The 22012-nt window shown below is 41.7% G+C and overlaps 1 protein-coding gene across 1 annotated transcript in view; it reads right to left on the minus strand.

The window, feature by feature from the left end:
• POU2AF2 (POU class 2 homeobox associating factor 2) overlaps positions 1–22012 on the minus strand; it is a 39647-nt gene that overhangs the window by 12184 nt on the left and 5451 nt on the right. Inside the window, exon 2 of the mRNA XM_081799521.1 lies at positions 17552–17661. Within this exon, the coding sequence (XP_081655647.1) occupies positions 17552–17661 (110 nt within the window). The remainder of the gene's footprint in view (positions 1–17551; positions 17662–22012) is intronic.

The raw sequence follows: 22012 nt of genomic DNA on the forward strand, positions 1-22012 counted from the left end.
GCCGAGGCTGGGCCGGCCGGAGGCTTCCGTGAGATGCTGGCACACGCCCCACCCCGTGGACAGAAGTATCAGCACCCTAGGCTCCCCTCGGCGCCCGCCAGCCGCACCTCTGTCGACTGGAATGGCTCTGCTTGCGCTCTTCCCCCAGGCCGGGAGAAAGCTCAGTCCACGCTGACCTGGTCCCTACAGCTTCCGGCATCTCTGCCGTGAAGGCTCTCGCCTCGTTCTCCTCTACCACCAGCGGTCCCTGGATGGAATCTTCTTATTAATCCTGCTTCTTCTGCCCAGGCTTCCTTGTCACTGCGGGACAGCCAGCGCTACACCTGCCCCTACCCAGCTCTACCGCCCGAAGACCCCACAGTGGTTTCACGATTGCAAGTCTAGTTGATTTTATCCACTGTTGGATGAAAAGAAGCCTCTCGTGTTCATTTCTCCTACACAGTGTTGCCTTCTACCTGCTGTGGAAATTGCAACTCTGGTTTCATTGTTTATGGTTATCCATAATATTTTACCTTGCATATTTAACAAAGACTACAAACAATATCTGAAAACTCCCACTGACAAAATCCTTAGAACTCTCACTACACCTCTCCTAATCTACATGAGTATGCTATTCTCTTGTATTTTAGCTTGTTCCTTTCTATTACATCTTCCCAAATTAGACATCATAATTGTCATCATCTTATTAAGTAAATCTGTATTAGACTTACTTATATGTTCACCATTTTCTTTGCTTACTCTGCTTCGAGACTTTTTTTTTTAGATTCATTTTCCATCTTCTTAAAGTAATCCTTCAGGAAATTCCTTTCCTGTAGGTGATGTTGGCGGTAAAAATGTTTGTTTTCATTTATCTGAAAATATCACGTCTTTTTCTCTTGTACTTGAAAGATAATATTTTTAGGTTCACAATTGTAACCTTATAGTTATTCCTCTCTCAGCACTTCCAAGATACCACCTCACTGTCTTTCGGCTTCCCTGATTGCTGTTGACCTTGCAGTTATACTTTGGACAATTTTTCTTTCCTTTCTGACCGCTTTTTAAAAAATTTATTATGGAAGTATAGTTGACACACAATGTTATTATTAGTTTCAGATGTACAACATGGTGATTTGTCAATTCTATACATTACTCAGTGCTCAATCGTGGTAAGGGTAGTCACCATCTGTCACCATACAACGTTACTACAATATTATTGACTATGTTTCCTGCACTGTACTTTTTCATCCCTATGACATTTATTTTGTAACTGGAAGTTTGTACCTCTTAATCCCCTTCACCCATTTTACCCATCCTCCCCATGGCAACCACCAGTTTGTTCTCTGTATTTAAGAGTCTGTTACTCACTTAGCATTATACCCTCTAGCTCCCTCCATGTTGTTGCAAATGGCAAGATTTTATTCTCTTTTATGGCTGAGTAATAGTCCACTGTGTGTGTATATGCATACATATATACACACTACATCTTCTTTATCCATTCCTCTATTGGAGGACACTTGGGCTGCTTTCATGAGTTGGCTATTGCAAATAATGCTGCCGTAAACAGAGGAGTGCATATATGTCTTTGACCTAGTGTTTTTGTATTCTTTGGGTAAATACCCAGTCATGGAATTACTGGATCATAGCGTAGGTCTATTTTTAATTCTTTGAGGAACCTCCATACTGTCTTCCACAGTGGCTGCACCAGCTTGCCTTCTTCCCACCAATGGTGCATGAGGGTTCCTTTCTCTCCACATCCTTGCCAACACTTGTTGTTTCTTGTGGTTTTCATTGTAGCCATTCTGACAGGTGTGAGGTGGTGTCTCATTGTGGTTTTGATTTACATTTCTCTGATGATGAATGATGTTGAGCATCTTTTCATGCATCTATTGGGCATCGGTATATCTTCTTTGGAAAAAAATATCTATTCAGTTCTTCTGCCCATTTTTTAAATCTCTGCTTTTTATTTTTGAAAAAGATTTTATTTATTTATTTGACAGAGAGAGAGCACAAGCAAGGGAAGCAGCAGGCAGAGGGAGAGGGAGAAGCAGGCTCCCTGTGCAGCAGGTAGCCAGATGCAGGGCTCGATCCCAGGACCCTGGGACCGTGACTTGAGCTGAAGGCAGACGCCTAACTGACCGAGCCACCTAGGTGCCCCTAAATCTCTGCTTTTTAATATACTCCCTTTGTCTTCAAGTTTCTTCAAATTAACCTCATTTTACCTCTAGAAAAGTTTCAACTGCCCTCTCTTTAAAATATTGCCTTGTCTGTATCATCCCTATTCTCTCCTTCTGGGACTCTGTTTAGATGTATGTTAAACCTTTCATTCTCTATACCCCAAACCTCCCATTATTTTTCTCTGTATCCATGATTCTCTGTTCTGTATTTTGCTATAAATTGCTATAGACTTCTTCAGATCTACATCCAGTCCACTAATTCTTTCTTCAACTGTAGTTAATTTGTTGTTTTACTAATACACTGCATTTTATAAGTTATCAATGAATACATATTTTTTTATTTCTATAAATTCCATCTGATTTTTAAAAAATCTGCTTGGGGGGCGCCTGGGTGGCTCAGTCGTTAAGCGTCTGCCTTCGGCTCAGGTCATGATCCCAGGGTCCTGGGATCGAGCCCCGCATCGGGCTCCCTGCTCGGCGGGAAGCTTGCTTTTCCCTCTCCCACTCCCCCTGCTTGTGTTCCCTCTCTCACTGTCTCTCTCTCTGTCAAATAAATAAAATCTTTAAAAAAAAAATCTGCTTGGTAATTTTTGATAGTCTCTAGTTGACTGTTTTCTATTTATTGAGTTACCGTATATTTTGTATTTGGTAATTCTAATATCTAAAAGTTCTAGGAATTTAAATTTATTGTTTATTGTTTATGCAGACTCTCACTCATAGTGGTTTGCTTCCTTATGCATTTGGTGATCTTCGGTTAAAGCTTATATCTGGTTAACCTTAATCTGTAAAATCTGGGGTCCTAATTTGAGACTGCTTTCCTCCAGAAGATTTATGTTTATATTTCTAGGGAGCCAGCTCCCTTCCAGGTTCCCCAGGTTAATCCTGGAGTCCCAAGGTCAGCTCCCCAACCTTGGCAACCATTCAAGGACCAGTTCATGCATAAAGCTGATTTGGACACCTGTTCTCAGAAGAACTTGCCTTTTGGTGTGATCACCTCATCATTCAATGGCTTAATTTCTGATCAAACTTTTCCCCAGCCTCCCATGCCAACACTCCTCCTCCCACGTCCCCCCACTTTGGAGATTTCCCTTACTTCCTGCCAGGTCAACATCTTATTAAAAGGTGTTTTATGCAGGACCCAGTTTTGTTGTGGGTGAGATCACCCCACCTCCAGACCATCTAGTCTGACCAAAACAATTGAATAGCTAAATATTGCAACTAGATGTAGATACCTTTCTATTTTTGCACAGCATAAAAGAATTTATTTTCCCATAATTTTAAAATTCTCTCAGAGATTTAAATTATAATAGAAGTAATTCATAAACCCATACCTGTCATTTCATAAGCAAAGTGTTAACCACACACCCAAATGTGTTATACGTATTATCTCATTTAACCACAATCCCCAAAGATGGGTGATATTATTCTCATCTTAATGATGAGGGACTGAAGAACAGAGAAATAACCCACGTTACTTAGTAGGTGGAACCAGTAGTGATGGTGGTGGGTGGGATCTAAAAAGGACCTGTGGAATTTCAGAGCCCATTTCTTAACTAAAGCACCATGCTGCCTCCCCAGAATTCTAATATCTCAAAAATAAAAAGAGGAAAATATCATACGAAGTTTAAAATTTTTTTAGTATCCAAGAGACGTAGGGACATCCAGAGAGGGCATGTAATTATCCCAAAGGTCACAAAGAAGACTTAGTGAGATTGATACTTTCCTGTCTGACGCATATATATATATATTCTGATGGGTGTGAAATATATATATATATATATATATATATATATACTTAGTCCTTCAGTGGATATACTATTTTGGGGGGGAGTCAGCTTTATTAAGGTACAATTTTCATATAATAAAATTCCCAAATTTTAAACATACAATTTGATAACTTTTGACAAATTTTGACAGACTCCTGTGACCCACTACTATAATCATGACATAACACATTTCCATCAAATTAATTATTTTATAGCTCTAATGAGTGCTGCCCTCTCTATGGTGGCCTGGGAAATATTTAGGGGGGTAAATATAAAAGGCAGTAATAAGCGCCATGTCAGTTTGCCTCTCACAGAACATAGAATTGAGTTCTAAAGGCCCTGAGGAAGGACTGGGGAGGACTTCACTGGACAGATTTCAGAGCTGGTGCTTATTCTTCCATCTCATTCTCAAATTTTATAGGTTAAGAAAGAACAGCCTAAAATATGAGTCTTCAGCATGTCACTAGTTGTCGTTGCACATACGAAGGGAAAACTCACATTCCTTTCTTCCTTGTTCAAAATATTGTGTTCACACGGTTGCCTCTTATCATATGAATCCTCCAGGAATAGTACTGAAATTGATATTGAAGAGCCCATAACTTTTGACCAAGCAAGATGGTATATAATTTTTATTTTGCATACTGCAAACAACAGGATCTTGCAATGCCAGGTAGCCAAATTCAGAGGTTTATATTTGAATGAAATTTGCCAGTCTGCAACTTCCTGTAGCTGACATCGCAGCCTCACAGCTGCCCCAAAAGCCCCTCCATGAAAATGAGTTAATTTGAACTAATGGGTCACCGAGGTAGTAAAGTGATAAGATTAGGAGTATCACCTTGAGTACATTTATCATCATTTTTATGACCCTATAATATTTTAGGTGCCAACCTAGTTAAAGAAATATATTGAAATGTACTAAGGAACAGATCTCCGACTAGCGTAAGATTTTTCACACTGGTATATAATTTATTTTTAAATTCTAATGACATAGTTTAGAAAGCGTCTGTTTAATTTTTGCTACTAATGCTAAAATAATAATAATCATAGCCCCTTATGAATAGCTGGGCTCCCTTTTAAAGGGATTCAGAGCACTTTATATATTTAATATCTCATTGTCATCACACCTATGGTTGAGAGACGTGTCAAGCTGGTGATAGTACACTGAACATTCTAAAACCATGCTTGTTGGTTTGTTTTAGATTTATATATTTATTGATTTATTTGAGAGAGAGAGAGAGAGAGAGAATGAGCAGGAGGGAGAGAAAGAAAGAATCTGAAGCAGACTCCACGCTGAGTGCAGAGCCTGATGCGGGGCTGGATCCCATGAATGCGAGATCATGACTTGAGCCAAAACCAAGAGGCAGATGCTTAACTAACTGAGCCACCCAGGCACCCCTAAACCCATGTTTTAAGATCTGAATTTAGACCCACCATAAGCCATATGATTTTCTTCCAACTTTGAAATGAATGTAGAGTTAATGCTGGATGTAACACAGTGAGTCTTTAAATGGTTATCCATGTCAGGCTGGAATACCTTCTCCTTCCAGAAGAAAATGGGCATAGAGAATCAGATGCTTTTGTTAATGTTAAAGCATGTAGCAGAAACAGGGGCATTCTGATGGGTGTGAAATCTTATACGTGAATGAACTATGCCCAACCCATTCTAATTTTATTCGTTTTGTAGTTTAAGGCAGGTTTTGATTTATGGGCCACTTATCTGAGCTACATAGCAATTTAACCATAAATAATAAAAATAGTCCATGATGAACAGGAACTATAGTTGGAAGCATCTATCTACCTTGTGTCAGGTGCTTTATATGAGGTTATCTTATTATAAACTAGATATTACCATCTCAGGTTTACCTGAGGAAACCCAGCATCAGAGAAGTTAAGTAATGTGCCCAAGATTGCCCATCCAGTAAATTCCAGAACTAGATTTAAACCCAGAGTCTCTGATTCCCAAATTTCTGCTCCATCAAGCTCTCAATGACGTAACAAGCAAGTTCTCTGCACCTACCCTTCCATCAAACCAGACATTTCCTGGGCACCTCTGATGCACGAGGCACGGTGCTGAGTATTGCAAGTGTGAGACAAAATGCCACTCCAGAGCTTAGATTGGGATCCACTTAGGGAGACAAGCCATTTGTGGTAGATTAACTATGACCATAGTTGCTTTGCAGCCTCTCTCACCAAGAAGTGGAGTCTGTCCCTCTACCCCTTGTGTCTAGGATGGTTTTGTAACTTGCTCTAACAGAATGTAACACAAACGATGTCATGTGTACTTCAGAGTCTAGGCCTCAAGAAGATTTGCAGCATTCACCTTCTTCTGCTTGAAATACTGCCTTATGATCTTTTAAGGAAGTCAGTCTCAACTCCTGGAGGATGAGTGTGGAAGTGAATTCCAATGCTCCTCCTGATGGCCACTACCAACTGCCAGACATGTGAAGGAGGCCATCTTGGACTCCCAGCACGGATGAACTCCAGCTAAGGGCAACTGCATGACTAAGCCCCAGGGAAACCAGCAGAGGAACATCTAGCCAGCCCACAGAATTGTGGGAAATAATAGATAATAGTTATCACCTTCTAAGGTCAGGGTGGGTTCTGCAGACATACCCAGGAGAAAGTCACTCATGATGCAGAGCTCATGGCTTCCAGTGCAGGCTAGATCATATAATGTGGAGGTGGGGTGGAGGTGAGCTGTTGCCTGGGGGTAAGGCGACTGAACACGTTATATAGTGGGAGATATTGGAGTCCATGCACCTAGTTTCCAAGTGCATGGCCCATGCTCTACACACTCTGGAAGTCAGACAAGGGGGAATCTGAGGTACAGAGGATTTGAAATGGACACTGAAGGATGAGGGGATGCAGACAGGAGAAAGGAGGCTCCCAGGTGCCAGGAATTTTGTGAGTCAAGCACAGAAGTGGGAAAGCACAACTCTTCTTCAAGAAATAATAAGCAAGTTTGTCAGGAGCAAGAGTTTCACTTAGCTGATTACATAAAAATGTACTGTGTGCCTACTATGCATCAGGACTGTGGTGGTTTCCAGAAATAAAAAGAGGAATAAGGCATGGGTTCTGTTCTTGGGGAGCACACAGATTTATAGGGAAGACAGTTGCATAACTGTATAAACAGGGGTAAGAGGACTGGCATTTCATGAATACTTACTTCATGTCAGATTTCAAGTCAGGCACTTTGTGTATATCAGTGTGTGTTTCATGATTTTTATTAAGGATGCATATTTATGTGCTTTATTTACTCTGCACTGTGCTAAATGACTGATATGCATTATCATCACATCCTCACTATTAACTAATGAAATAGATTGTTGTAAGTTATTATCTCCAGACTATAGATTGGGAAACTAATGAGACAGTATAAAGGACTTGTCCAAGGTCGCAAAGCTAGTAAGTGACAGAGCCTGATTTAGAGCAGGTAGGGGGTGGGGGTGAGTTGCTGCCTTCTTGGGGGAAGGTGGCTGAACACACTATATTGTGGGAGAGATCTGAGTCTGGTTTTGAAGGATGAGAGGAAATCCCAGATAGGAGACTGGGCCATTACATTCGAGGAGAAAAGCAAAGGCTCGAATGTGCAGCTGACATGTCCCCGACATGGAAATGTGTGCAGGAAGAGTGCAGACAGAAGGCTGAAGAGAAGCTGGAGGAGGGTGTAGGAGCCAAGTTATAAAGGGTTTTTATGAGCCATGCTGAGGAGCTTGGACTTTGCCCGGTACCAGGCAATGGGCTTTTAGAAGCTCCTTAGCCATGTGGACTTGGTGGTATTGGCATTCCAGCAAATTTAACCTGGTGCTGAAAACGGTGGGTCAGGAATGGATGATGGGTGAGTCTATGGGCTATTGCAACTGAACAGAAATCCAGCGATGAGGGGGTCCGATGGGCTCTCCTAGGGGCGGAATGTCAGGAGGTCAGCAGGTAACATTTACATCAAACTGGATGTGGCTTTTAGAGCCTGCCAAGGGCTGATACTCGCCATGTGAGTGCTGCTGAGGGCTGCTGACCACCTGTCCAGTTGTACTAATTCCCGGGTCTCTTTCTGTCTTATCTTCTTTATCACCAACTTCCCCGCTGATGCCTGTGTGTAAAGAGGGGGCTGGCACGTCTCCCTCAGACTGCACTATTTACAAAGAAAAACCCCCTACATTCTTAAATGATTTAATAGTATAATGTACAGGTCAATAAACATTTGTGAGGAAGGAATATTGACACATATGTCCTTAAAAACATTTGCCTTTTGTCTACAAAGCCCTAGATCACAGAGGATTTATCTCACAAAGAAATTGCTCCTCTGGTTCTGTGCACTTTGTTTTTGTTATCACCAGCCTCCGGCAAAGTAGGTACTATGCAATTGATATAAAACGGAGACATAAAAGGGTTAACAGTTTGCTTACAGCCTTCAAATGTATAGAGGTAAGACTGAAGACTTAAAGTCTTGTTTAGATTCTCTCTTGGGGGAAGGGAATTTACCACGAGAACATTAATTTATGCATGTTTATAATAGTGCGTGTAAATATTGAACATAGATTTTGATGTTCGTTGACTTGTTAGTACAACAACGTAATTTCTTTTTAATAAAATGTCATAGCAAAATTCTGGAAGATTGTATATGGAACTCAGTGTCCTGACCCTGGGGACGTAGGACAAGGGGATGAGTAAGCAGGAGAGGTCAGCAGACTTCTACTTTTTACTCTATACCCTTTATTCTGTTTGAAATTTTACCGTGCATTCTTTTGTAATTAAAACAGCTCCTTAATAAAAGTTACAAAACCAGAATTTAGGTCATATCTTTATGGTAAATCTCAAAAAAAAAACAAACAAAAACAAACTTTGATTCCAAGTGTCTTACATTTCTGGTGTACGAACTATTTTATGTCCTTTGGAAAGCTAACAGTTACAGAATTCCACCTTTCTGACAGTTTCTTGACATTCTACCTTTACAACTCTCCTGCTTGGCACAAAATGATGTCCAGGCTGTCTCTGTGAGAAAGTGATTTCTGTTGCCTAAGCTACAAAATGAAACACATTTCTTTTTACCCCTGGTGTGCCTTTGGAATGCTGTTTGTATTTATGTAGTTAAGTAAGAACAACAGGAGCCACCAGGCTGCTCGGTGATAAGTGGTCCTGTACCCTGGGGCCCGGCCACATGCACTCGCCATGGCTGTTTCACTGCAGAACCTGATGATTTTTGCAAGCTGCGGGAAAAATTCACCACCAGGAAATATTTTAGATTTTATGATATTAAAAAAAAAATACAGAACCACTAGAACAGCTGAAAAAATAAGTTGCTTGCCAAAGGTTCGCCTTTACTATTATTATTATTAAAAAATTTCTGCAATTGTGAAAGAGCAGGTGGTTGGGTGAGGAATGTGGAAAGCCCTGGAAATGTGGTTCAGTTCTATAAACAAGGCAGGAGAGGGGGCTAATTAAAGTCAGACAATGGGCTATTTTGAAAGGCATAGATAAAGCGTTCATTCAAATGAATGCCAAGGACATAATATGTACCTCTGTATTCAAACATGGGCATTTTGAGTTGACAAGGCATTGCCTGCTCAGAAATTTTTTTTTTTTAATTCTTTCTGGGCTCATAAAGGGGTTTAGCTGGCAACCTTAACAAGGAATATACAAAGCACTGCAATATAAGAAGGAGCAAAAGGTGTGGGGGAGACATTCCTGGGTAGACACTGATTACCTTGAAAACATTACAAATAAGTAGGATCCTTCTGCTGGCAATTCAGAAAAAAGGTAACAAGGGCAAGTGAGATGTACTTATTAAAGAAAAATAATAGTTTTCCTAAGAGGTTTAGCAATCAAACACAAGAGGAACAGGTACTTCTAAAAAATAAGAAAAAATAAAACACTAGCAAAGCAGGAAGACACACACTGGGTCATCCGATGACCATTTGCTATGTCCAGGCAACCAGGAAAATCTTACTAAAGCCAAATCACATTGTAGGATGGGTTCAGTTTATGAGAGTTGACATAAAAAGTAACTTTTATAGTAAATTTTAAGAAATCAGAGAAGAGCATGGGTATTTCTTGTAATAGTTGTACAGATATTTTTGCACTCGTATGTCTTCAGAGTTTGGGACCACTGCCCAAATCTTATCCTTCTTCTAACCATGGATTCAGTTTAACCTACAAGTGCTCTGTTCTTCGATTTGACAAGATAGTCACGGCTGCAATGGCTGGGATTTCTTTCCTGAAAAAGGAAGGTATGGCCGACTCCCTAAATTTAAAGCATGGATAATCAGTTCGCTCAAGAGCCTTCCTTCTTTTAGCCTCTTCATTATTGTAGCACCACCATTAGAATACCAAAGAGAAGTAACACAACCTATAAACTGTCCAACTTTCAGCAGGCTTTGGGGGGTATATCTTGATTAAATTTGGATCTTGATATCAGTAAAGGCTTCCCTCTGTCTTTAGCATGGAATGCTAAAAATTGGCTTAGTGTCTAGGAAATGAGATCATTGGTGGTCCACCTCTCTTCATCTTTTCCTAACCTTTCATAAGAAGTTAAGAGCATAAGGAAGTTACTCTCCCTTTCCTTAGTGGCTGTTATATTTATCAGGAATATGCATATGAGTCTTTAGTGTGTGAAATTATGAGAGAATGCTGGACACTGTGGAGACTGGGAGAGCATCTAAGAGGTGGATCACCAGAGATAGCAGGTCAACTGAGCTGGTAAACTGCTTTTTCCTGGGCTCAGGGATCTGTCTCTTCCAGCCCTCAAAAGGGAGCCAATATCATCTCTGCCTTCTCAAGTAGAAGAAGTGACATTCTACATCCATTCCCAGGAATGAGCCATGGGATACCAGTTTCTCAGGCAGTTAGATAATATTAAAAAAAGAAACCACACTTCATCAAAAGGCATAGCAGGAGAGTAAGTTATGGGCAAGAGGAAATGGTCAGCCAGAAGTGGGTTGGGTGAGGTAGGCCCCAGAGATCTCCGGGAGAGCTGCAGGTAGGTGACTTCACCTAACTGCAAGGTCAGTGTGGTATGCTATGACTCTGGCTCAGGAAATGTTTTCCTCTTTTTATAGAGAGGCCAGGTGCCATGGTGAGCCCAAGAGATCAGGGGTCCAGGAGTGGTGGGGAATGACAGAGAGGAACGACTGTCTGGAAGCAAGTTCTAGGACAGAGCTAGAGATAGGTTCTAGAAGGACATCAAGAACTTTTCGTGTCTAGTTCTTTTGAGGATGTCTGGGTATCATAGAAACGGAGGGTGCTGGTTCTAATTGAGACAGGGTGTGGCATCATCTAAACAATCTATGAATCACTGCAGGGATAGGTGGGTTGAGAGGGAGCAAAAGTCATGACCGGGACCCAACATCATGCCTGGAATCTGAAGGGTGACAAGAGGCCTGAGTGGAGGCCCTGAGACAAAGTGATTATTCCAAAGCTAGTCCTTCCTTGGACCAGAGATGTAAATTAAGAAGGCAAAACAAAGGCGATCCAACAAACCTGGGTCAAATCTACACTCCAATGCTTTCTACCTGGTATTTATTTTCCTCATCAGAAAAATAGATATGAGTGCCACCCTATCAAGTCTGTTGTGCTTCTTGTTGATATATGGCATATATTGTAAAGTATATAAGTGAAAATATTTGTAAGTCCCTATTTCAGAGCCTAGCAGTAAATAGGATTACTTAATTATTAATTAAGTTATTAATTAATTAATAATATCATTATTATTACTTAATAATAACAATAACTGTTATTATTAAGAATTCTTATCTACCCCAGAGAGAACTGGGGTGACAGGAGGAGACCCAGGCTTCAAAGTCACCTCCACAGTGCCACCCATACCAATCTTTGACTAGACATTAAAGTTAGTGTCAGAATATTTGCACTCCACATAATTGGTCTTGTGCTTTATGTGATTTTTTTGTTCCCCGTTCCCCTCACAACTGCAATCTGCAAAGTTCTACTTGAACGAGAAGAAAGGCGATTTATCTTTATCAGAACAGAGAGGGGTTCAGCTTGGCCTTGGAACTTGGGGATAGTGTTGTCAGTGGGTGGGACATGTTCTGAGGTCAGGAAAACCTATCAAGCCAAATTGAATATTGAGATGGGAAGAACCTGACCCTCTACTTCTCGTCACAAGGACACTGAGGCCCAGTGAGAAAAAAGGAGTTGCCTGTGATCTCTGAGAGCCAGAAGGAGGGGTTGAAACAGACTGAGGACGGATCCTTTTTCTTTTGGTGTAGAAGAGATGTCTTGGATGTGTTTTTCAAAGCTTCAGAGAAATCAAAGAAATCTTGAGATGCTGTAATATACAGTTGCCAATTGCCTACTTTCTTAAACACTTCACGAGAAATCCAAATGCAAATCGCAGATACGGACATCACCACGTTTACACTCGGTGGTAACTGAAGTGTGCATGTGACTGGTACTGCAAAACAGCAGCTGGATATGTAACTAAACAAACCTCTAACTAACAGTCTTGATAGAAAGGCAGACAGTTATTATGGATGGAGCTAGGTAATACACATCTGTCTCACAGAGTTTCGCCATCTCTCAATAAAGATCAAACACTTTCAATTACTCTAAGCCATAAATGCGCTATATGGCACCATTTACCTTCTGTTGCTCCAAATTTTTCTATCAATATATACTATTGTCATACTTCTTTCTGTGTTTACAGTGTTTTCCTTCCAGAAATAATTAGGAAATATTATTAACCAAGACACCCAGCTGACAATATGGCTTTATCTTATGTGTTCTTGGCATGGAGATTTCAGCAGCTAATTTAAATGTAAGGATTTAGGAAAATACAGAAAGAGAAAATAATTGTAAGTCATTATGACTTGGAAAGCAAACAATCGAGGTTGATGTAAAAGAATCATGACAACGGAAACAGCTAACTTTTGTTCTGTACGTGTATATAATATTTATAATTCAAGACTTATATAATCTAAATATATTTCCCATTTGTGCTGTCTCGCCTTAACATTTTCTTCAGTTCAGGCCTTCCAAAACAACCTAGAAATCTTCATGTATTTTCCTTCATGCTTATGTAGAATATTAATCTAAATTAAGTTTCCTGTCTATTTCCTTATTGTTCCTCACTTACAGCATTTTGATGATTGGGCAACATAATAAACCAATAAAAGAAACCGAACAGCAGACCCCGATCCCAGGCTCATTGTTATCTCCTCCACACTGCCCTGTAAGCCCCCCTTCTGCTGATAATTTTTACTCCAGACTGATCTCCGTTTCCTACTTCGTAAGTTAAATTTTTTCCCCTCAGGGCAGCTGTTGTGTACTCAGTGATTTTAAACGAATCTTTATGATAGCTTAAGAAAAACTTGATTAGAAAGCTCAAGAGCCTGCAAATCGTTCACTCAGTTTCAAAGCAAAATGAAAAATTGTGGCTATTAGCCTTACTGCTTCCTCTTGTTATCCTTTTTTGTTCTATGCTATAGATAACTGAGAGTTCACTGAATTTTGTGATGTTATTAGACTTTTTCAATGATTTGCTTCTATGAAACTCAACTGAAATCGTGTAATTGAAAAAAACACAAAAACCTACATCAAAAGTCTAATTATATATATTTTTTGGTACTAGATGTGGGTGAATGGCTCATAGTTTAAATATTCTGATAGAAGACTGAGTAGTGTAGTAAAGAATAACACAGAAAAAACTGAGAAAGAAAGAGAAAAACCATTATTTAAAACCAGATGTCTACAGTAATAGTGGGAAACCACAGGCTCATGGCTAGGATGTATAGAAGTGGTTTTAAGTCCAGTATTTGGTGAAAATCTCTTTGGTGAAAACCTCTTTCAATTCCTACTGCAAAGATGTGAAAAACATTTCATGGTATCAAAAACAGATGTTCTTGAAGGAAACTGTGGTAAAGATGGATTAACACAGCCTGTGTAAACTTATCAAAGTGCCCTCACAAAGAGTAGAGCACCAATTTGGGCATCAGTGGATACTTCCTAAAGGCTACTTATCCAGAGGGACGTATTTTCATCATGTATGTGTATTAGCTTCCTAGGTCTGCTGTAACAAATTGCCACAACCTGGGTGGCTAAAAAAACGGAAATATCTGTCTGTATGGTTCTGGGAGCCAGAAGCCCAAATCAATGCGCTGGCAGGGCTGTGCTCCCTGTGGGACTCTAGGGGAGCATCTACCCTTTGCGTCTTTCAGCTTTCAGTGGCTGCCCACATTCCTTGGCTTGTGTCTGCGTGACTCCAACCTCTGCCTCCCGACCACCCTGCCTCTTACGGTTTCGTGTGTCTTCTCCTCTGTGTGTGTGTGTGTGTGTCTTTCTCAAACCCTCTCTCATGAGGATGCGTGTAATTGCATTCAGGGTAATGCAGGGCAGTATCTACTTGGATAATCTAGAGTAGGTGCCTCTTCTGAAGATCCTTAGCTGAATCACCTACTTTGCCACAGAAAGGAACCTTCACAGGTTCCGAGGTTTTGATGTGGGATCTTTGGGGGGTCCCTCTCTTGGCCTAGCACACTCTGTGTGACAGAACTGTATGGTAGTGTCTCCAGTCTCCTCGCGCTGGCCTCTCATTGGTTATTACCCATGCTGTCTGTAGCAAAGTTTGAACATGCCTAAGGATGGGTTCCCCATCTGAACTTGATTCGAGACATTCAACTCACTGCTGCCTGGGGCACTGACATCAGAAAGAGAAGGTAGGTTCAGTATTATCCATGCAATTAGAACCCCAGGTGCCCACCAGCAACGTGATTCGCCATGATTCCTGCTCATCAGGTTGGCCTTGCAACAGGGACAGAAATAGGATTACAGTGTCTTTCTTGAGATACACAGATCTTCTAGAATAGTGGTTAACAGGTGCACAGTAAAATCCATTTATGGAGATACCTTAAGCCCAAATAACCATATTTTGGGAAAGTATGCATTTAATTACCTAAATTTAACAGGGCATTGGAGTAGGATGAGAGTAAGACACTAGTATTGAGATATTAGATAATATATGTGAACCTGTAGACAAGGCTAAGTTCATGCTGCCTATGCACTTGATGCCTGAGAAGAACTACCATAGTTAGGGCGGGTTTGTACCTTTCTTATCCTAGAAGTTCTTTCCATGTGGTATATTTTCCTGTGTTTTGATTTTCTTTGTTTGCATGTGCTATGGTCTGAATGTCTGAATCCTTCCAAAATCCATGTTGAAATCCTAATGTCCAATATGATGTTATTAAGACGTGGGGCCTTTGGGAGGTGAATAGGTCATGAGGGTGGAGCCCTCACGAGTGCTATTAGTGCCCTTATAAAAGAGCCCCCCAGAGAGCTCCTTAGGCCCTTCCTCCAAGTGAGGGTACAATCAGAAGTCAGCAGCCTGCAACCCAGAAGAGGGTCCTCACCAGCATCTGGCTATGCTGGCCCCCAGAACTTGGACTTCCAGCTTCCAGAGCTGTGAGAGATAAATACTTGCTGCTTATAAGCCACCCAGTCTGTGGTATTTCATTATAGCAGCCCAAATGGACTAAGACAGCGTGAATCAGAGATCGTTCTACCCCAGCCCACATAGGTCTGTCCCTTTTAAAGGAATATTGAATTGGGAGCCAGAAGACCTACCACCTGCTAACTGTGCAACCTGAAAACCATCACTTCCTGCCTCTTCTTCTTCTCAACCTTTCCATCTGTAAAATGGGAAACCATGTAAATATCAGTTTCACAGGATTAGTGTGTCCATCCAATGAGACAACACAGGAAATGCACTTTAAACTGTCTTTATGTAAATAGGGTTGTGGTCTTCATATCACACGGCTGTGCTGCCTGGTCCTTTGTCTTTAGTCTAGAGCTTGGTTATGCAGCCTTGTATTTTTTAAATGTAGAAATCTTTTTCTTTTCCACCAGGTTATTTGGTGCTTAATGGCACAGATTATATATTATGTGTTTCTTGTCTCCACTTTCACTCTAACACTGTCAATGTCACTGGGCCAACAGTAATAGCTCAACTGTGATCTGGGTAGAGATGAGAACATTGGCCGTGTGAGCCTTGAACCCCTGCTCTTTGCTCTATGGTCAAGTTCTCAAACTCTGATGTGCAAAGGAATCACCCAAGGAGCACGTTAAAAATGACCATTCCCTGGCTCCAGTTCAAAATCTCGACGTTAATAGATATGGGACAGAGACCAGGAATCTGCATTTTAAAATAAAATCAAACAATATGGCTTATTATGAATTATGTTTATATTGTTACATCTCTGAAAGAGTGAAACATCAAAAAATAATGAAAACAGATTATGTGATAGTCACAGATTTTAAGCAAAAAATGTTAGGTAATTTTTTAAAGAAGAATACAGTTATATCCACCATTTGGAAATACTATGCTTTCTTGTCTTTTTCTGTAATTCTGTGTGGCATTGTGCCTTCTCATTGTATGTAGGTTTTGATGATGATGCCAAGGGGTGAGTTAGAGCCTCACTCACACTGGGCAGATACAGTCTCTGTTCCTTGACTATGTCTTTAATCTGTGATTCCTGCCTTCCCCATTGACAGTATGACTGGAACGTCCATTAGATCTCACAATTCTGGCTGTAGCTGTGGCCAATCCACATTACTTCCACAAAGCTGTGGTTCATTTGAAATAGACTCTGAATTCCCTCTCTCAGGTGCCTGGGTGGCTCAGTCGGTTAAGCATATGCCTTGGGCTCAGGTCCTGGGATCGAGTCTCGTGTGGGGCTCCCTGCTCAGCAGGGAGTCTGCTTCTCCTTCTCCCTCTGCCCCTCCCCCTCCCTGCTCCTTCTCGCTCTCAAATAAATAAATAAAATCTTAAAAAAATAAAATTGAATCCCCCCTCCCCCCATCTCTCCTCCTTTCTCTCCCTCAAGAGACTAAATTGGTATGGATATTTGTAACACACACCCCCATGACTCTGAGCGGACACTGAGAAACACTGCACTAGGAACAGATAAGGAGCCAATTACTCTGATTTTATTTTTATCATCTAAGCTCCATTTGTTGAACTAGAAGAGAAGAGGTGCTTTAAAATAAAGGAATACAGAAGATATGCAATAAAAGTTCTTGGATGGGAGGAAATAGAATCTGGAGTTGGTTCACTTGAAACATGTCCCAGCAGTTTGATTGAGGAGTGGTGTTGAACGCTGAGCCCACGTTCTGAGCAGCGGCGCGCCCCCCCCCCCCCGGCCAAGAACAATTGCCCGGGGTGCGCCAGCCCCGGTAAAGTGCTGTACACGCTTCCTACATTTGCTCTTGTGTCCTGCACTCAGCAATACACGAGGGACGCCTGACATTCATGTCGCTACATGTTACCAATAGACTAAGCGATCACAAACCCATCTTGGTAGCCAACTGCTACTCTCACTCTAGACTTGCTTTTGGAGATCTGGGTGCAAGGACTGAAACATTTTAAGCACAGGGTGGAGCTATTTATGAAGACACGGAGGGCAGACAGAAGACATCGCCAACTGGGATGTTTCAATACGATTTCGCATGCTACAGAAAGGCGTTTTCTAAGCCATCTCTACCAGATTTAGAATAGCATGTCGATGACCATTAACATCAGACCCGAGAAGTGAGACCTGGTGTCTAGAGAAGGGAGAGAGGAATAACTAACCTTAAAAGGGGATTTAGGCTCGCAAAGGCTTCAGAATGAATTAAATCGAGACTTACGTTAAATCTTGAGTTACTTGTCTGCCTGGACCGTTTTTCTGCCAGTAGATCTTTGACCGTGTGCTTGACGCGCACGCCTTGATACACGCGTTTGCTGTAGTCTCCTGGGACTTAAGCAAATGGAAGCAAGGATCAAAGGTGGATGGAGTGACAGGTTAACCTCCCTGGGGGATGTATTCAAGGGCTGGTCATTGTGATGCTGTTTGCTCAATAGAATGACAGGCTTCTTGAATTTGAAGTGGCTTCAATAGAAGTCACTTAGTCTCTTTCTTTGATAGAAATTCATCCAAGCTCTGCTTACGTGGAAAAAAAAAAACACCCCACTATCCCACCTTCTACACAACAGCTCTTCAGAATGTTGTCTTTTTTGTACCCTCAAGGTTTATTCCAGGAAGGCTTACAATTTATGCTTCAGTCGCAAGATCAGGAATCGGATGCACCTTGGAATAATGCTTCTTACTACCTGATGCAAAAGTTAGATTTGCATGATTCAGTTTGCAGAGTGACAGCATTCCTGCCATATCATATTCCTACCTGATGTGGGTGAGCTGGTCAACTGGACTGCTTTAAGATTATGTTCCTAAGAAGAAAGCCATCTGTTTCTGTTTACTGCACAATTAAATTAAGCAGTTTTTATTATTGAAAGTACAGTCTTTCAACATGGAGAGTTGCTGCTTTGAAACTAGGCCAAGGATAAGGGAAGAGTCTAATGAATGTTTCCCATTCATTTAACAAATATTTATTGAGCACTTACCGAACCTATTGGTATGCTTGATAATTTACCTGTATTATTTCATTTGATCCATTTTACGAATGAAGAGACTGAGGCTCCGGGGCTAACTAAATTATTTGCCAAAGTCTCGTAGCTGCCAATAAGCAATGGAACTGGGATCCAGACTTAGGTTAGATCGTAGCTCTAACAACAGGGAACATTTGCTATTTTGACCGTGAGGAAATTAAGAGATAACAGACTATAGAGAAAAATGTTTCCCCAAGGTTCTGAAATTGGCAACACTGCTCCTCGGGATAGTGAGCTCCTTGTCACAGAGGACGGTCAAGCAACGACAGGAGAAACTTCTGTTTGGACAATTACAGAAGCATTCGAGCACTGAATCGTAGCTGAACTGCAGGAACTAGAAGATATTTTCTACCTCTGAAATCACTGTTCTGTAATAGGTTGGGATGGTTTCAATTCATTTTAACTGAGCTGTTGCTGGCTTGCTTACTAGCAATTTCAGCTGGTACAGAATTCAGCATCGGTGCACATGGCAGAAGGTACTCACACATTTATGTGTGGGCATATCACTAAAAAAGTTCTCTGATCTGGTGAAATTTGTGGATAGTCTGGGATATATTTGACTTCTGAGTCAAATCTCATTACAAAGAGAATAAAAGGCAGGAAGAAAGGAAAGAAGCACAACCCAAACCGGAGGCCGAGGGGCACATCTGATGGAGGAGGCTGCTGGCCCAGTGGGCAGTTCCTACGTGACCATGTGTCCTCTGCTCACGGATGGGGGACTATCACAACCTCCTAGCCCCAGCTTCTTTGTCCCTAAAATCTCGCTGCAGCGTTTTCTAAGATGGGCATGTGAAAATACGCCAAACTACCAAGTTTTGTACAAAATGCCTGGGCAAAATGAAGGAGGGGAAAAAAAAATCTAGGTTCCAAGGCAATGTATTATTTAGTTCAAATAAAACCACACAGAAACCTGATTTCAGCAAAATAAAATTATTTGAATGGTCCTTTGGGTCTAAGTTGGACAGGATCTAATTTTGGTCTATATATCTTCTAACTAAAGAGGCTTGAAGTACTTCTTTCAAATTAGCCTCCAGTTTAAAGCTTGAGGACTTTAAACTTGAGGACTTTCCAAAGGAATCTAGGTGCTGCTTCTAGAATATATGTGATACTTTCATTTTTGGAAAAGCCTAAGGCCACATTTACTCATCAATGATATATCCAAGTATTTTTTATGTGTCAGGCACCGTGTCAGAACTGGGGATATGAAAGAATTTGCTATCTAGTGGGAGGAGAGAGAAACTTAGAAGATAATTTTAATGCAAAGGTGCTAAGTGCAACAACAAAATTATGCCTAGGATATTCTGAAAAACACAGTGTCAATTCCTTGTGAGAGTGGGGAGGGACTGGGGAGGGTAGAGGGGAACCCAAGCTGGAGGCAGGGTAAAGTGGGCAAGAACATTCCAGGCGTCGAACACCTCAGGGGCAAAGTCCTGGAGGCAGGAACAGATCCAGGTGTGTGAGGGAGTAAGTAAAGCTGGAAGAGGAAACGAATAAGCTCAGTCATGAAGTTTCTGGTGGGCAACAGAGTTTGGACTTCATCCTGTGGGCAATAAGTCATTGGAAGCTTTTAAGCAAGGGAGCAGTATGGTTAGATTTGCATTTTAGATAGACTTTTCTGGCAGCTGTGTAGGGGTGGATTTAAGAATCACAAAGCCACAGGGAGATCAGTCAGGAGGGTTCTAGAAGAAGTCAAGCAAGAGATAATAGGCTCGTTTTTGTTTTTGTTTTGTTTGTTTTTTAGAGAGGGAAGGAAGGGAGATGAGGGAGAAGGAGAGAGAGAATCTTAAGCAGACTCCACGCTGAGCACAGAGCCCAACTTGGGGCTCTGACCCAAGCTGAAATCAAGAGTAGGACGCTTAATCAACTGACCAACTGAACCCCCCCGCCAAGAGATAATGGGTTCTGAGTAGTGGCAGATAGGAGGGCAAGGAGCAGACATTTGAAAATTATTTCCGGGTGGGAGGGAAAGAAGAGGGAAGATTCAAGGGTGATTCTCGAGTTTTCCCCATGGGATCGGTCTGGGTACATAAGTTCTGGAGCCATCATGATGTGGTGGTAATGAAACCAGGAAAGAGGATGGAATTCCCTGGGGGAGTGTTTGAAAGGTAGAGTCACGTGATGGCACACTTAAGAACAATACTGTCTGTCCAGCACACCGGGATAAGCAGGCCAGGTTGCTACCACGGCCCCAGAGGATCTATATCTTGGGAACTCCTATAATGCCGACTCCTGACACACTGGTTGGGGAAGCTCTGGAGTAAAGATGGAAGTTACAGATGAAAGCCTGGGGGAACGTCCAGATTTGAAGTGTTGTCAGAGGAGGAAGAGAGAAATGAAGAAGATAACATAGAAGAAATAGTTGGAGAAGAACCAGGAAAAACCAGCGGAATAAGGCATCCACAGAATTCAGGGGAAGAGATTTCAAGAAAGAAGGGAAAAGTATGAAAGGCAGGAGAGAATGGTCCAGGAAGATAAGGACAAGAGAGCATTCACTGCTTTCCATCCAGTGGGTGATGTCAACCTTAGCAAGAAAAGCTCTAGAAGTGTAGCTAGAAGCCAGATCATAATGTCAAGGGCCAAGACAGGGATGGACATTTCTTCTTGATGTTTGAATGAGAAAAGGAAGCAGGTGTTGGATGATAATTGGAGAGAGCTACAGGGTCAAGGAGAGGTTTGCTTATATTTTTATATCTCTATATTTATGGATCACAGAGATTTGAAGGTATTTGAACAGGTCAGAGGAAGGGATTAAAGATTTAGGAAAAGGGGAGAGACTGATGGAAGGAGGCTGAAGAGGAAGCAAGAAATTGCGGGCAAGGGCATAAGTTGGCTCTCAATCCCTGAGACTGGGATAAAGAAGGACTGGGGAGCGGTGGTGGCCAGGTGGCCTGGTCCATGGCTGAGACAGCTGTTGTGTGCCGGGAAGCAACCTGGAGGAGGAGAGTGACTCAAGCACTAACAGAACAAGACAGGAGGCAAAGCCAGAGAGATAGGTCAAAGTGAGAAGGCAGCCCAGTGATCCTCACAGTGTGATCCCTGGACCAGCAGCATCGGCATTGCTAGGAACTTGCCAGACGTGCAGAGTCTCACGCCCTACTCCAGATGTACTGAATCAGAATCTTTAGGGCTGGGGCTAGCAAGCCATGGTTTAATAAGCCCTCCAGGTGATTCTAATGTTTTCCAAAGTTCGAGAACTTCAGGTATACATAACAGGGAGGACTTTATAGGGTTCCTGTTGAGGTGGGGGCTGACTCTAACCTGGGTATTCCTGGCTGAGAGAAAAGGGGAACATCTGGTGATTGATGGTGGGCATGGATGCAGGTCTGAGAAAGAGAAAGGGCTGGGAACTGAAGAGGTCCAGGCTGGATCCCTTGTCTGTCTGCAGTCAGTCTTGGCTTCACTTTTTCCTGCAGGGCTTTTGGGTTGATGATTTCAATCTGATTCATCAATTTGTGCTTTATGTGTATGCCAAAAAGCCTAGAAGAAATATACCTATTTTAAATAAGTTTAACAAATAACCACATGGTAATTAGTAGAGGGATAAAGTTCATGAGATGGCAAATAACCAGATCAAAACTTCTGAAGTTTTGTCATAAACAATCAGTTTTATGTACCAGTTGGCACCGACTTGGTACAAAGTATGGGCCAAATGCCACAGGGGA

The sequence above is a fragment of the Leptonychotes weddellii genome, chromosome 11 (genome assembly GCF_054177405.1).
Source record: "Leptonychotes weddellii isolate Sample4059 chromosome 11, ASM5417740v2, whole genome shotgun sequence".
Classification (NCBI taxonomy): domain Eukaryota; kingdom Metazoa; phylum Chordata; class Mammalia; order Carnivora; family Phocidae; genus Leptonychotes; species Leptonychotes weddellii.